The following is a 13464-nucleotide window of genomic DNA, read 5'->3' on the forward strand; positions in this document are numbered from 1 at the left end:
AACGAAATCTATGCCTGCTTTTTATCCTTTCGTTTTTCTGCTTCCTTTGCAAAGTGACCTTCACAAAAGGTGCTACTCAAAAGTTAATGTGTTCTCGTTCCAGCCGCACATTCAGTATAGAGAGTTTCGGATTAGTGAGCATTCGCATATGTGTTTTTGCTTGTGCATGAATTGCTGATAGTGTTAAGAATTATGAAGGAAGCACAATATTAAACTAATTGAACTTGATCCTGTTCATTGTACTGAATGTTCCCTACAAAATTTTAATAGTCTCGGTTTTGCTCGACATTCCAGCTCCCCAGCTCCTCCAGCTCCCCACAGCTCCCCCTCTTCGCGGCTCTAAAAAATGTTTGCACGTCACAAACACGTGGTATTACTCCGTCAGGCATATTAGTTGATACCCATTGGCGGAAGGAGATTGCGCCCTCCGCGATTGCTTGGCAAAGTTTCAAAACAGCATTCTTTCGCGGGCTGCCGATCTGGCGGGCAGCTACGAGAAGAGAAGACAGAGAAGTGGCAGCGGCGTCTCGACGGTGTCAGTTGACAACACCGTATGACCGCATTGTTCAAAGAGAAGTCTGTTCGCAGATTTTGCAGGAACACTTGTGAGCGCCGTCACATTTTCAAATGCCGTGTCGCAATGGAGACAGGATTCGGTCTCCGTGCGACAAGCATTTCGCGCTTCTTTGTAACCTTCGCACTGCAACCAACGAAAGGAGATGCTCGCCGTGAAATCACATGCACTAGTGTGAACGTCGCTCGCTTCTAGGAGTAGACTGTGTGTGCGTTTTGCGAGTTCGAACTTGGTCAACGAACGCAACGATTTGGACTCTGTACGCAATGGACTTGTCTTTGGACTACGTCTTTGGACTCTGTGAATATTTGTGTCAGGCTATTGAGTCAGTACGATGTTTCAAATAAATGTGTATTTTGTCCAACATTTGCTTTCTTGTTGTGGAATATGGAATAACGAGCGTCAGGCATGAAAACCAGTAAAAGCAAAAGCCGATGGTAGCCAGGACCGGGCTGAAAGGCGAGCCAAACTGAGAGACTCCTTATTGGCCGAATGGTAGGCATCATAGCTCATTTTCATTCGTTGCATGCCCAGTGTTGCCTAAATTATCTCAAACTATGGGCTCTATGGGGAGCTGTGGGAGCCTGGTCTAGCCACCTGATTGCAGGGTCTGTTCTAGTTCACGGCGGTTCAACGCGTTCGGCGTTGTTCTGTTGTTACGTCCCCTCTTTGCTTAATCCGTTCTCATCCTGGTGTTTTACTTCTTCATGTGCCTCTCGAATGCCATAGTCGTGTCATTGTCAGGTGTCGCAGAGGAATATGAATGTTTTCGGCGTACTGAGAGGCAGGTGCAACAACGTAAGGACTGTAAGGGGCCCCTCGTTGAAACTGAATGTCGTCTCAACCACAGCCCAAATGTTTGTATTATGACGTCCCCATGACCGTGTCTGCTGCAGTGCCACGTTTGCAAATTACACAATAAATATTTTCCAATTGCGATTATTTCTTCGGTTCATTTGTTGTGCATCTGTGAAGTTCTGCATGTAGTGATAAGCAGTTTTTCGCCAATGGATGCATCTAAGTGAATTACGTAAGCTTTTGCTTTCTGTTTCGAAAGAGAGTTTGTGTTGTGCACTGAAGAAACCAGACTTTCAGCATCTTTTATTGTGTAGCGTCTGTGATGAGGCAGGCGTCTAAGAGGCAGCCATGACTGACCAAATTGTAACCTTTACATATCTGTTTCGGGTAGGAGACCGTAACCTCTATGTACAGGTGCCCAATAACTTTTATAATTAAGCTACTGCTCGAAAGTTACTTGGTAGCTTCTGAAATAGAAGGTAAATATTGAGATTTTTACGCTTTACTAAAGGTTACCATAAAATTGCGCGCTTTATTCGCAGGTCATGATTCATACTCACATACCATAGCAATATCAACCTCTACACACCCGCACCCCCCACCCCCCTAGTTCATAGCGTCCGCTCAAGGTAAAATGGTGAGGGGGTTGTCCCATCCCCCTTTGGAAGCACCTTCTGCCCACACCTCCTTGGAAAAAAGTCCTGGGAGCACCCATGGGAGCAGCCTCTAGTGATGGCCAACAAAAATGCTGAAGCAGCAAGATATGCCTACAGATGAGGTAATAATCCTGTTTCCTATATCATGACAGATGACTTTTTGTAATTTTGTGTTTTGTTCAGCGAATCGCGGTATTTAAATTTTCTTGTTGTGGATGTATATGAAACCGGCACGCAAGCTGAACTAGATATTCCCCTTAAAACTTGCTCCTCTATTAGAAATGAAACCATACAAATCACACTACAAATATGAGCGTGCCATATTTACCTATGCTGTAATTCCCTCTCAAAATCCCTCCCTAACAAAAGCACAAAATGGACTCGACAGCTCTGACAACACCGGGAATTTTCCAGCAGGTGCTCCACTCATCATGATTTGGAGATCCTTAACAGCGGCACTGAGTCGCATGTCTCTAACAAATGTCGAAATGGTAATCGTTCCTCGGGAAGTACCGCGAGGTCTTCCCATACTTCACTATTAAAACTATGACGTTGCTTTGCGTACTACGAAGCAACGCGCTGTGGTAATTTCACTACAGCGGCAGATTTGTGCATTCTCATGAGAAGAAAGAAGCCGTTCTGTATACGGAATGTAAAATAAACACCCACACTCTGTGGCAGCAACTAGAGTTTGTACAGTGATGATGTATAAATCATAGGAAGCACGCCCACTTCTCTGAAGCCATACACAAGACGGAACTCTTTATGTTTGCCATCTGAACATGCACAAGGACTAATCGAAACTTCGGAGTCTTATTTCAAAAACTGCGCACCCGCTGGCCAAATGCAGGACTAGAACGAGAGGTACATCGAAGTATTTACGAATGAGGGATCTGGTACAGAATGTTAGGTAAATAATTGCTTGCGGGTGATAATGTAATAATAGCTTTCTTATGCATGTCATCCATTTCTTGCTCACCAGTAATCGTGAAAATGATTTACCGAATGCCTTCTTTAAAAAGATTGGAGTCCCCCAGCAGAGGAGATTCCCATGAGCCATGATGCCGATTCTGTCACCTAAGACGTCCGCTTCCTCCATGTCATGTGTAGAAAGTATTATGGTGCACCGTTTTCTCAAACTCAAAAACATATCCCAAAGGTCCCTTCTTGTCTCTGGATCAGTCCCCGCCGTGGGTTCGTCTAAGATGACAACCTGCAATGAAGAGCTGTTTTTCAATAAGCGTCCCTTCAGGAGAGAATCTGAACTGGTCCCAGAATGGTTCCAGTTGAATGCGAGTGGCCACAGCTGGATTCCCAATTGGGATGGCTGCTTCCATTTTGGTTATATCAGTGGTGCCACTCTGGCGTAAGATGGTTCCAGAAGTTTCAGCTCGAGCATCACAGATACAATTTGTTCCCAGAATGGTCAATTACCTCACTCGAGATCACGAGCTGGGCAGCCTACTGGGGGAACTGGAGGAATATTGGGGGAAGAGTCCACTGATGCTTCCTTCTATATCATTCTCGTTTTGTGTGATATATTAATTTGTTTGGTTCGCCGTGTACTCCTTTGTTGGGTCATGGTCCAGTTTGAGGTAGTGTTGCGTATTGTTCAGTTGCCTACGAGCTTCAGAAATATATTTATCTGTGAGCCAGATGACGATACTCCCACCCTTATCTGCGGGCTTGATAAGCTTGACGAACTCTGCAGTACACTTGCCCAAAGGGACTATCCAGACTCCCTCCTAACCGAATTCCGTCGCAAGGCACTGACACTCGATCGAAACGAGGTTCTGGAAAACCGAAAAAATCCTGACGCGTGCCAAATAAGCTTCATCACAAGCTATTCCAACGCACTTCCAAACATCAAAGCCATTCTACGGAGGCACTGGCCCCTCCTCCAAAGCAGTGACCGACTTAGCGATATATTCACCCATCCCATACAGGTGACATACCGACGCGCAAAAAACCTAGCTAACTCCTTGGTCAATGCCAAAATCAGCAAAACGAGCACTCCGTACATGGGAACACGACCCTGCAACCTCCCGCGCTGCAAAACATGCAAGCACGTTCAACACGCTAACTCCATCAATAGCACTGCGAGCAATTACACCCACCCCGTTAACCACGCATTCACATGTACAAGCTCCAATGTCATATACTGCATTGAATGCGGTGACTGCTCTATGCATTACGTTGGTGAAACCGGCCAACAACCGCCTTACCGGACACAGAACCGACACGTCCAACAAACTCCCCGAAGCAGTCGCCAAACACTTTAACGTTCCTGGTCAAAATTTTGACAACATTAAACTATATATTCTAGAAACCGGGTTTAGATCCACACGTGACAGACGTGATAGGGAGTCTTATCTTATATACAAGTTCAACGCTCTTCACCCGTCCGGTATCAACAAATCACAAGGCACCCTCGAAATACTTCACAAATAAAATATACTTTTCCCTTCTATCTCCATTATGATCTGTTATGTTCTGCATGGTCACTGCTTTCTTCATTGCATGCCACAACTTTGTATTACAAATATTTAAAAAAAACTTTGCTCGTCCTGGTATTTTCCCCACGCAACCACTAACCTCCTTATCTTTCGCTATGCTTATCAATTCTTGCCTGTTGTCCCGTTTCGTCCACGTGTTCGTGAACCTCCCATTTTTCTGGAACCGGTCTGGAGCCTAGATCACTACGTTCACATAATCCCCTCCACACTCAAACAAAGCGGCCATTTACTCCGGCCGTAGAAGCCCGTACGGACCCTTTCTTCCCTCCGGGCTGTTGACCCACAATTCGCATGAACCTTTAAACACGTCACACCTAACCCTTTAAATACCATGCCAATGATGAGGACGGTGCCCAGAAGAAGAACAGCCTCTGTTCGAAATATCGGCGGCTTCTGTCCTGAGACAACTCCCTTCCTAGAGAATGATCGTGTTCCCAATCTGTTTATCAAGGTTTGGAACCACATGCAGTACAGCATTGTGCACACTTAACAGTAACACGACCTCCGTACAATCGGTGACCCCAGTAGAAAGTGCGCAAGGGTTCGCCACAATGCGAGTAGTAAACATGTAACATGTCGAAACCTGACCTTCATGTTTGCAACTTGCATTGTCGGGAACCATTGCGCACTTTCTACTGGGGCCACCAATTGTACGAAGGTCGTGTTACTGTTAAGTGTGCACAGTGCTGTACATCGTTCATCGAGCATATGCCTAACCAAAGGAAGAGATACATTCAGTCGAACACCGCCCCCGCATGACATTCAGCCGTGCTCAAGGTCGCACCAGAAAACAAGTTTTGGTATCAAGTAACTGAGTTGTGCATTTCCGGGTGTGATTTTTTGCATTATCTCGTGAGTGCACTAATATGCCATGACTGACATCGCGTGTACCTTGACACCTTAGATCATGATATCGTGAAGCCCGTCTGGCGGCGTGATCGTCTGCGATCGCCATCTTTTATGGCCTGGAGCCGTTTGATTGTATCAAACTACTGGAAAGATTGCGATCACAATACTCCGATAGAGGGCGCGATATCGCTTTCGCGTGAGTTCATAGTGAGTGTGAGGTCGATGCGCTGCTACCAGATGATTGTGAGCGTGAGTGATTTTTCCAAAGCTCTGTTCCTAACGCTGTTTTTCCAAAGTTCAGGGCCCCTTTTCGGGACGAAGCCCGCGTCAAACGGTGCCTACTGTTCTCGATGTATGAAACTTGGCAAAATTTCCTGTGTCTCTCTGACGTCAGCAGTGCTTGAGTTACCGGTTTCCATGTCTTCACTCCTCCCAGTACATCAGACGGACGGTACCCCAACAACACCGAACGTCCGTCGGATGTAGATGACAGATCCGAATGTCCGCAGTCCCTAGCGTACATCAGTCGGACGTTCTTTTAAGAACCAGTTCCGCCCAAATCGCTAAGCGCTGCCCAGTGCGCGACATGGCGCGCAGGGGAACGTCCAGACAGGATTTATCACGCACGTCTGGGACAAAAAGTAAAAAAGCGCGGCAGTAAAAAAAGGCAGTGGAGTGTCCTGAAGACAGTGAAGCGAAAAGTCTCTGGAACGAAGGAAAGTGGTGCACCGGTGGTCGCACGTGAGGGAGACGTTGGTGTCGGGAAGGATGACATCTTGCAGGTCAGATAGACGAGGTGCGTAAGCGGGCTAGCTCTTGGTCATGTGTTTGGGCGTCAGCCATGGCTCACAAAATGTGGTGTAGCTTCCATGATGCGCAGAGGAACGGTGGCCAACGCTGACAGTATCATCCGGACTGTTTGAGGAAGCCGTTGAAGGAAGAGCTCTCTGAGGACCAACTTGTCCAAGGCGGAAGATTCATCGCCGAGGAGTTGGTACATTCGTCTCAAAAACTGAGTCGGGGAGCGGTCACCCAATTCTTCGGTTGTAAGGAGTTGACGCAGGCGTTGCTGTTGCGATTCGGAGAGGCGCTTAATTAGCTCTTGTTTAAGATGGTCATAGGGGTCAGAGGCGGGAGGGTTTACGACGATGTCCCGGACTTCTGCCATGACGGATGCTGAGAGAGACGTTAGAACATGATGGTATTTGGTCTGCTGCATTGTAAGTAAGTTTGGTATGGTGGCGCTTCGACGAGTACAAACCAAAGCGAGGGGTCGTTGTTCCAGAAACTCGGAAGCTTAATATCCGAAACATTTACCTGGGGGAGAGATGGGGGTGACGGTTCGAGCGGTGTGTCTCCTTGGTTAGGCATGATTGCTGGTAGACGATCTCGTCTGGGTCACCAAAATATAGAGGCCTAGAGAAAGCGACCAGACAGAGAGAGGTTACGAGCCAAAGTCCTTTATAATCCGATGGAAGGTGAATGCGTGGTGTGAGCGCGAGCGTGCGCGGGGTGAAGATGGCCGTCGTTATCGTCGCGCTGGCTAGCCGCAACAGTACAAATGTGTAATAGCGGATATTCAATACATAATGAGGGGCATGACCGCTTGTTTATTAAAATCTTAAATCAATTAATGAAACATGTACCAAAAAGATAATCAGTGACAATGGTCATAATAATAATCATCACATGAATGGTCGCTACGCCTCTTCGTAACGGTCATCCCTGAAAGGTAACCAATAACATAGGTCATTCCAGCTAGTGGGATAGCAGCTCAAGCACTACCATAAATAGAGGTAAAAAACAAACACACTACAACCACCTGGAACACATGCATGACACTTACCGCAGCATCTTTCGGAGTATAGATGGTGTGATGCGGAAGCAGCCTAATCACTGGCATGTCCAAGTGGTGTCTTCGTATTCTGGTTTATGCCCTGCTTTTCATTTTTTGTAGAGAGACACCAGGTCCTTTACTCATGCTTAAGCCCGTCTATCAATCCAGTTTGAATTAAAAACACAATATTTGTGAGAAAGTGACGCCAAAAGTCCGGGGACGAGGCTCCCCTCAAGCTTCCCTAAGCTTTTTTGCCTCGCCTCCGTCCATCTTGTGTATGGAAAAATAAAATGAAATGAAATGAAAGTATCAATGGTTATGCTTCGGCGTTGTTGGCACACTTACGAATTAATTCCCAAGACGTCTTCACCGTTACAAGCGTAGTTCACACCTACAACTCTCATTTCAGTATATGCTCCATCAAGCACGCCAAAGAGGCCACCATAAGCCTCCGTAGGTAGTGCTGTTACTGATATCACATGTGCGTGTATGTGCGAGTGCAAGCGGTCTCCCCTACCCAGAATGGGATACGCAGCTTACTTGACGTTGCCTACGAGTGTTGTATACAGCGGTTGCATACCGTTCTCAAATAAGATATGGCGGTTATTTATCCAAAACTATTTCTAAAACGTGTGCAGGTAACAAAAACTGAATAATGCATAGTGCTCAGCATACCAGCTAATTTGATATAAACGATAAACGTCCCATTCACATCCAGATATCCAAGGGAGACGTTCACAGGACGTCCCCCGGACTGCAAAAAGAGGAAAGTCTGTTCCCTGGGACGTCGCACGGACGTAAATGGGACGTTCACGAACATCCCTGGGATATCCAAATATCAAATTCAGTTCTTCAAAACAGAAATATATATGAAATAAAGGTATCATTGGGACGCTTGAAAGATTGCAACTGCTTCTCACACGGAATTGGTGTCTGTTGCCACTTGTTGGACAATTGTTCCTCGGCCATTTCGTTTGAGGAACCGTCGTGTTCGTCACTAATAGTGTTCATTGAGCTTTCAGTGCCAGCCTGTTCTAAGTTTCGAGGATTGTGTGTTCGGCGTTTGGAGGACTGCCTGGTGCATCGGAGCATCGGTTGGGTTGTGTGTCCGTGCAACGTGTGCTCCATATGTGTGTGTTGGGATGGTGAACCGTGTATGCTTTCCATTCGGCAAACGATGATGTACTGGATGCAATTTAAAGGTATGTGCAAGCCATTGAAATTTGGTGTTTCATGTTCGATGTGCTTGGAGCATTTTCTTCCTTGCTTTTTTCTTTTTTTGCGAAGCGTGGAGGTAATTTTTCTGTTAGGGAACTCGAGAGGCGTAATGTGTTTCGCGTATTAGTGGGTACAAGTAACCCTTCCGTACGTCCGGTAGACTATGGCTCCTGGCGTCAGCAGGGATGTCGTACCACTTGCTTCAGGGGGCACATGGCACCTGCAGCTTTCGCAGGCACCGCGTGCCACTTGAAGTCATGTGATACATGTTTTTAAAACATGTGCCAGTTGATGAGACGGCACTGAGTTTAGAGTGTAACATCAGCGGCGTGGCAGAGTAGATAGAATAGCTTCTCGTTTGTGATGTGGAATGCGATGGACCTTAGTTCTAGTATCTTTTAGTTCGATGGTTCGATGATCTTTCAGCTGGAGTTAGATGGACTTTAGTTCTAGAATGTCTTTTTTTTAGTGGTTTCTATGGTTCAAAAGGTTTTCAATGGGAAGGTAAGAAGTCAGTAGCCATTACGTACCTGCGGTTGGGCCACAATTGCAATGGCTGTACTCAGTCTCCTCTTCATACCTCCCGAGAGCGCTTTCGACAGTTCATTAGCTTTGGCCGACAAGTTTACGGTAGCCAGAACCTCGGATACACGCGCTTCCAAATCCTTGCGAGACAACTGAGCTCTAACCTGCACAGTAATCATTGAACTTTCTAGAAAGCTGCATTATTATTATTATTATTTTACCGAGACCTTCGGATAACTTACCGAACAAAAGAAAGCCAAGTGCTCGTGCGCTGTGAGGTCTGGGAAAAAAATATCAAGCTGAGGGCACAGGGCGATATTCTTTTGTGCGCTTGCGGTATTCTTGACGACATCAAAGCCGCAGATGACAGCAGTGCCTGCTGTTGGAGGCAAAATACCTGGGAACAAAGGGTGAGTATACTTGCTCACTCGTATTACAGGCTGGTACTAACACTTACGTACGAGAATGATACTATTGAGTATGTTGCGTAAGTATAGCCGGATGGAAACGTGCGGTAGTAAACAAAACACTGTGAAATGTATTATGCTAAGCTAAATCTACTCATCCATATACATGCGCAGCATGCAGATTGCTCTGTATGCGAGACGCCAACATTGTCAACGAAAGCACGAGTTAATTCCTGGGCTCCCTGTGCAGTAGTTACTCTGCTTCCCAGTCAACACACATTTTTGGTAGAATGTAGAATTAACGTTGAATACTGCTGAACAATGTAGAACGCAAAATGCGAACATTGGTTCAGCGCTGATTTTACGTAGTCAATTCAGCATGTCAAATGCTTTTACGTGAATAAAACGTGTATTTGTTTCAACAAATTAACAGTAGATTGTCATACGTGAAAGCAGCGTCGATATACAATGTTGCTTTTCCGAAACTTTTGCCTCATGCCTTTAGTAAACAGCAGGTCAAATAACGTGGATCTGCTGCGCAGGCCGTTCAGCAGCGATTTACCAAGGTTGCTTTCGCGTAATTCTGCTACTGTTAACATTACAAAAGATCGTACTACGAAGATAATAATATGGTAGTAATTCCACATGTGGGAAACCTAGAGCTGATGGAAAACCAGTAACTGGTCACCCATTAATCTAGACACGGGTGTTTTATAAAATTCAGAGAATCTATAATCAAATATCATTCATATCAAGGTAAAATAAAAGTTTGGACGTTTAAGCCCCCTTTTCTTCGCCATCCGGCTTTCTCCCATCTTCTTCACTCTGCCCCCTGCCGTCTGAGACCCACCACCGTACCGCCGTCAGCCGGTCTCAGGAGAAATCTGCGCAGAAGGCGTTTTTTTTTCGCCAGGCGCAGAAGAGAGAATCATGTTATCTCCTAGCCCGTTGCGCCGTTGCCATTCGCCGGAAGCTCCCATAGACGCAATGGTTCAGGGAAAATGGCGGGCGCCAGACCACGTGATGTGCAGGAGCCACTCGCAGCGGTCAAGATCAGCAGCGCGGGAAAAAAGCTCGGGTCAAGTGCGGATGCGCCGACCTACCTCGTTTCCCAACCTCCTTCCCCTTCCCACCTCGGATTTTTCGTCTGTCTCTTCTAGTCTCCGGTACCCACAGCCTCAGCTTCGTCCGTTTTTCTTCCGGGCTTGCTGTAGAGTAACGATCGTGTTGTCCAAAAGCAGACAATCAAAAAGCGATGGTGTCTGATAAAGCAGGTTTATTTGTCCTCCCGAACTGTTTCGAAAAAGTTACAGTACATATCTTTTCACGTCTTGTAACAGGCTTCACTTGAGCTCCAGGTGCTTCGCCGTCGAAGAGCAGCTCAAAAGCCAATCGCAGTTCGCACACCCAGAATATATGGGTATACACTTTTCGAAAACAGCTTGGCCTGGTGTGTCGTTGTTGCCCATGGCTGCGGGAGCACTAAAAAAAACAAAAAAAAACAATCTTGATGATGCATAACATAGCCACACATATAATTCAGCTAGCGGCATATCCGAAACGCACAAGTTACGCAACGCTGCGTTATGAAACTCCGTTAACGTACGAAGCGACTCGTAAATGCTGTACGTTATACACTGAACATGATAAACCTGCATTACTTCCTTCGGTAACAAAAAGTTACCAAACTTGTCTTACCGTGCACTTGCGGGACATCGGAATGAGTGCACTTCTTCAGGAATGATTTCTGCATCCTTTGGAGGTGCAGGGGTTCCCTGTCATGTTCGTCTTCCCGCTGTTTTGATGTGCCATTCTGTTTTCACGTGAGCAGTTTGCCACAATCTATATCTAAACCATCTAAAACCCCCTAAAGCTGCCCGTAGCCTCTGTGAGCACAACGATTGTAGCCCGAGGGAACACGCGTGGCCAGACAGACATGACGCCTCCTCTGTCGCTTTTCTTTCTCCTCCGTTCGACCGACCGTTCGGATCCCCGCGCCTCAATCGAATGACTCTCGCCCAGTCAGCGCGAAGGAAGACTGACACGAGTTCTCGGAGACCAATGAGCATCCAAATATTTACACATATATCACGCAGCCAGTTAGGTGTACTCAGATCAGCTGCGCCAGTGGCGACGATATTTTGGAAGCGGCGCGTTTAGCTTGAGAGCCGGTGGCTGGTTGCCGTTGCAGCAGATAATTTGAAACTGTTCCAGACGCCGCTGGAGGATGGAGTTTAGGAACATGACGACGTCTCTATGTCTTGGAGTAATGCGGTAATTCCCAGCGCGAACAGCTCCAGCACAGGTTGAAGTTTGTGAAGCTTTAAGTGAGTATCCCTCGTAGGTAACGAATACACCACATGCGGCCACAGCCTATAGAGGCAAACGGCCGTGGTGTCTTTGCTTATTAGAGTTCGTTTGAGACCCTATTGTTCTTCCCTGCTGGAAACGGTCTCATTGAAAATCTTATTGAACCTATTGGATACCATGTGCACAAATCTCATTCAGTGACCACGAAAATTATCATTCCCAATAGATGATTTGGGACAAATATGAATTGAAAATGGTGCAATATCCAATGAGTAACTGTGAATGAGATGCAATGAGATGCAATGAGAAGTTGTGGCTTAAAAATGTCCCCTTCATGTCTCATTGAACCAATGAGCCAAAGCTGCATATTTCTCATTGGAGCAGGCCTCCATTTCTATTTGCCAGTGGGTTTTTTGCGGTATAGTCACATTAGATGTGCGCAGCTTTCCAATGACTGTAAATGGTTTCCTGCAACAATGAATGTCTGACTTCAGTGTGACTTCAACTTTATTTGATCAAGACATTACATATGGTCCCTTATGAAAATGGGTGTTTGGTTTCTGTTTACTTTCTACAGACCAAGGTCAACATGGAAAACAAACATTCTTCAGAGTTTGTGTTGCTTTCATGTTTACATCATGTGTTTACTTCTTGTTGACTTATGGCCCTCAACTTTCTGTAGACATTTGGCTACAGAATAGCTGTGGAATTTTTTGTTCTCTTTCTGAGTAGTGTCAACATAACTCTGGTAACACCATCCCGCGTATGATGTGAAGACTTTTTGTGGACTTCCTGTGACTCCACACTCTTAGAAATGATCTTCACCGCATAGCACACTCCTGTCCAACCATCATCTCGAATATCGTTATATGTCTGAAAACGGCAGGTGCACGCCATTTTTGTGACAATTATGAACAGCGTAAGTGTCACAAAAAAGCCGTGCGTCTACCGTTTTGAACAAATCAGGGCACATGGCGATATCATTCGAGCTGATGGCCGGCTAGGAGCGTGCTATGCGGTGAAGTTCATTTTTAAGAGTGCATATGTTCACTTACTCTCAACACGCATAAAATACACGAAATGAAGTACTGCAAAACTATATGTATCTACTTTATTCCGAAAATGCATACCTTGAAAGTAGTATCCAGTGTTGACACAATCATACAAAACATCCCGCGCACACAGTAGTTAAGTATTTCACACGTACACATCCTTCGTGCCACGTAGTGTCGCGTCGCGCAATTGACAGTCAATGATCTGCTGCTCTTCTGGCGACCCACGATGAAACAGTAAACGCTGGAATTTCGGCGACAGCGACGTCTCTGAAGCGCTGGAGAGAAATGTGTCTGAAATAGGGCGTGTAATCGCAAATTAGTAACGTTCAAACGCAAGTGAGTAAAACTGAGTAATATGGTCATAGCAACAACAAAGTTGGTTCACACAGCTTAGTGTTCAACAAAGTAGAGCGTGCAAGAAGGAAAATGAAATTAGCAGAATCAACACCGGCCACGAACTGTACACTTACCTGACCGGACGCAAGACTGCAGCCGCTGCTCAAAACAAACAACAAAAACCTACAACACAACAGTCATTTTGTGAATACATGTGAAGCTTAATGGTACACTTCGATCACACACCTTACCCATTACGACGCAAATTCATATCCTCATTTGTTCTTTCATGGCCTGCAACAACGAGAATGAAATTAGCAGAAGCAACACCGGCCACGAACTGATACTTGTTCACTTACCTGACGGGACGCAACACTGCAGCC

General features: G+C 45.9%; 1 protein-coding gene across 3 annotated transcripts in view; it reads right to left on the reverse strand.

Moving 5' to 3' along the window:
* LOC135387031 (phospholipid-transporting ATPase ABCA1-like) overlaps positions 1 to 13464 on the reverse strand; it is a 476077-nt gene that overhangs the window by 254627 nt on the left and 207986 nt on the right. For all 3 annotated transcript variants that reach the window (XM_064616460.1, XM_064616459.1, XM_064616458.1), the window contains 3 exons: positions 9216 to 9370; positions 8979 to 9137; positions 3031 to 3241 (listed from right to left, as the gene is read on the reverse strand). In XM_064616460.1, the coding sequence (XP_064472530.1) occupies positions 3031 to 3241; positions 8979 to 9137; positions 9216 to 9370 (525 nt within the window). The remainder of the gene's footprint in view (positions 1 to 3030; positions 3242 to 8978; positions 9138 to 9215; positions 9371 to 13464) is intronic.

This window comes from Ornithodoros turicata, chromosome 3 (assembly GCF_037126465.1).
Source record: "Ornithodoros turicata isolate Travis chromosome 3, ASM3712646v1, whole genome shotgun sequence".
Lineage (NCBI taxonomy): Eukaryota > Metazoa > Arthropoda > Arachnida > Ixodida > Argasidae > Ornithodoros > Ornithodoros turicata.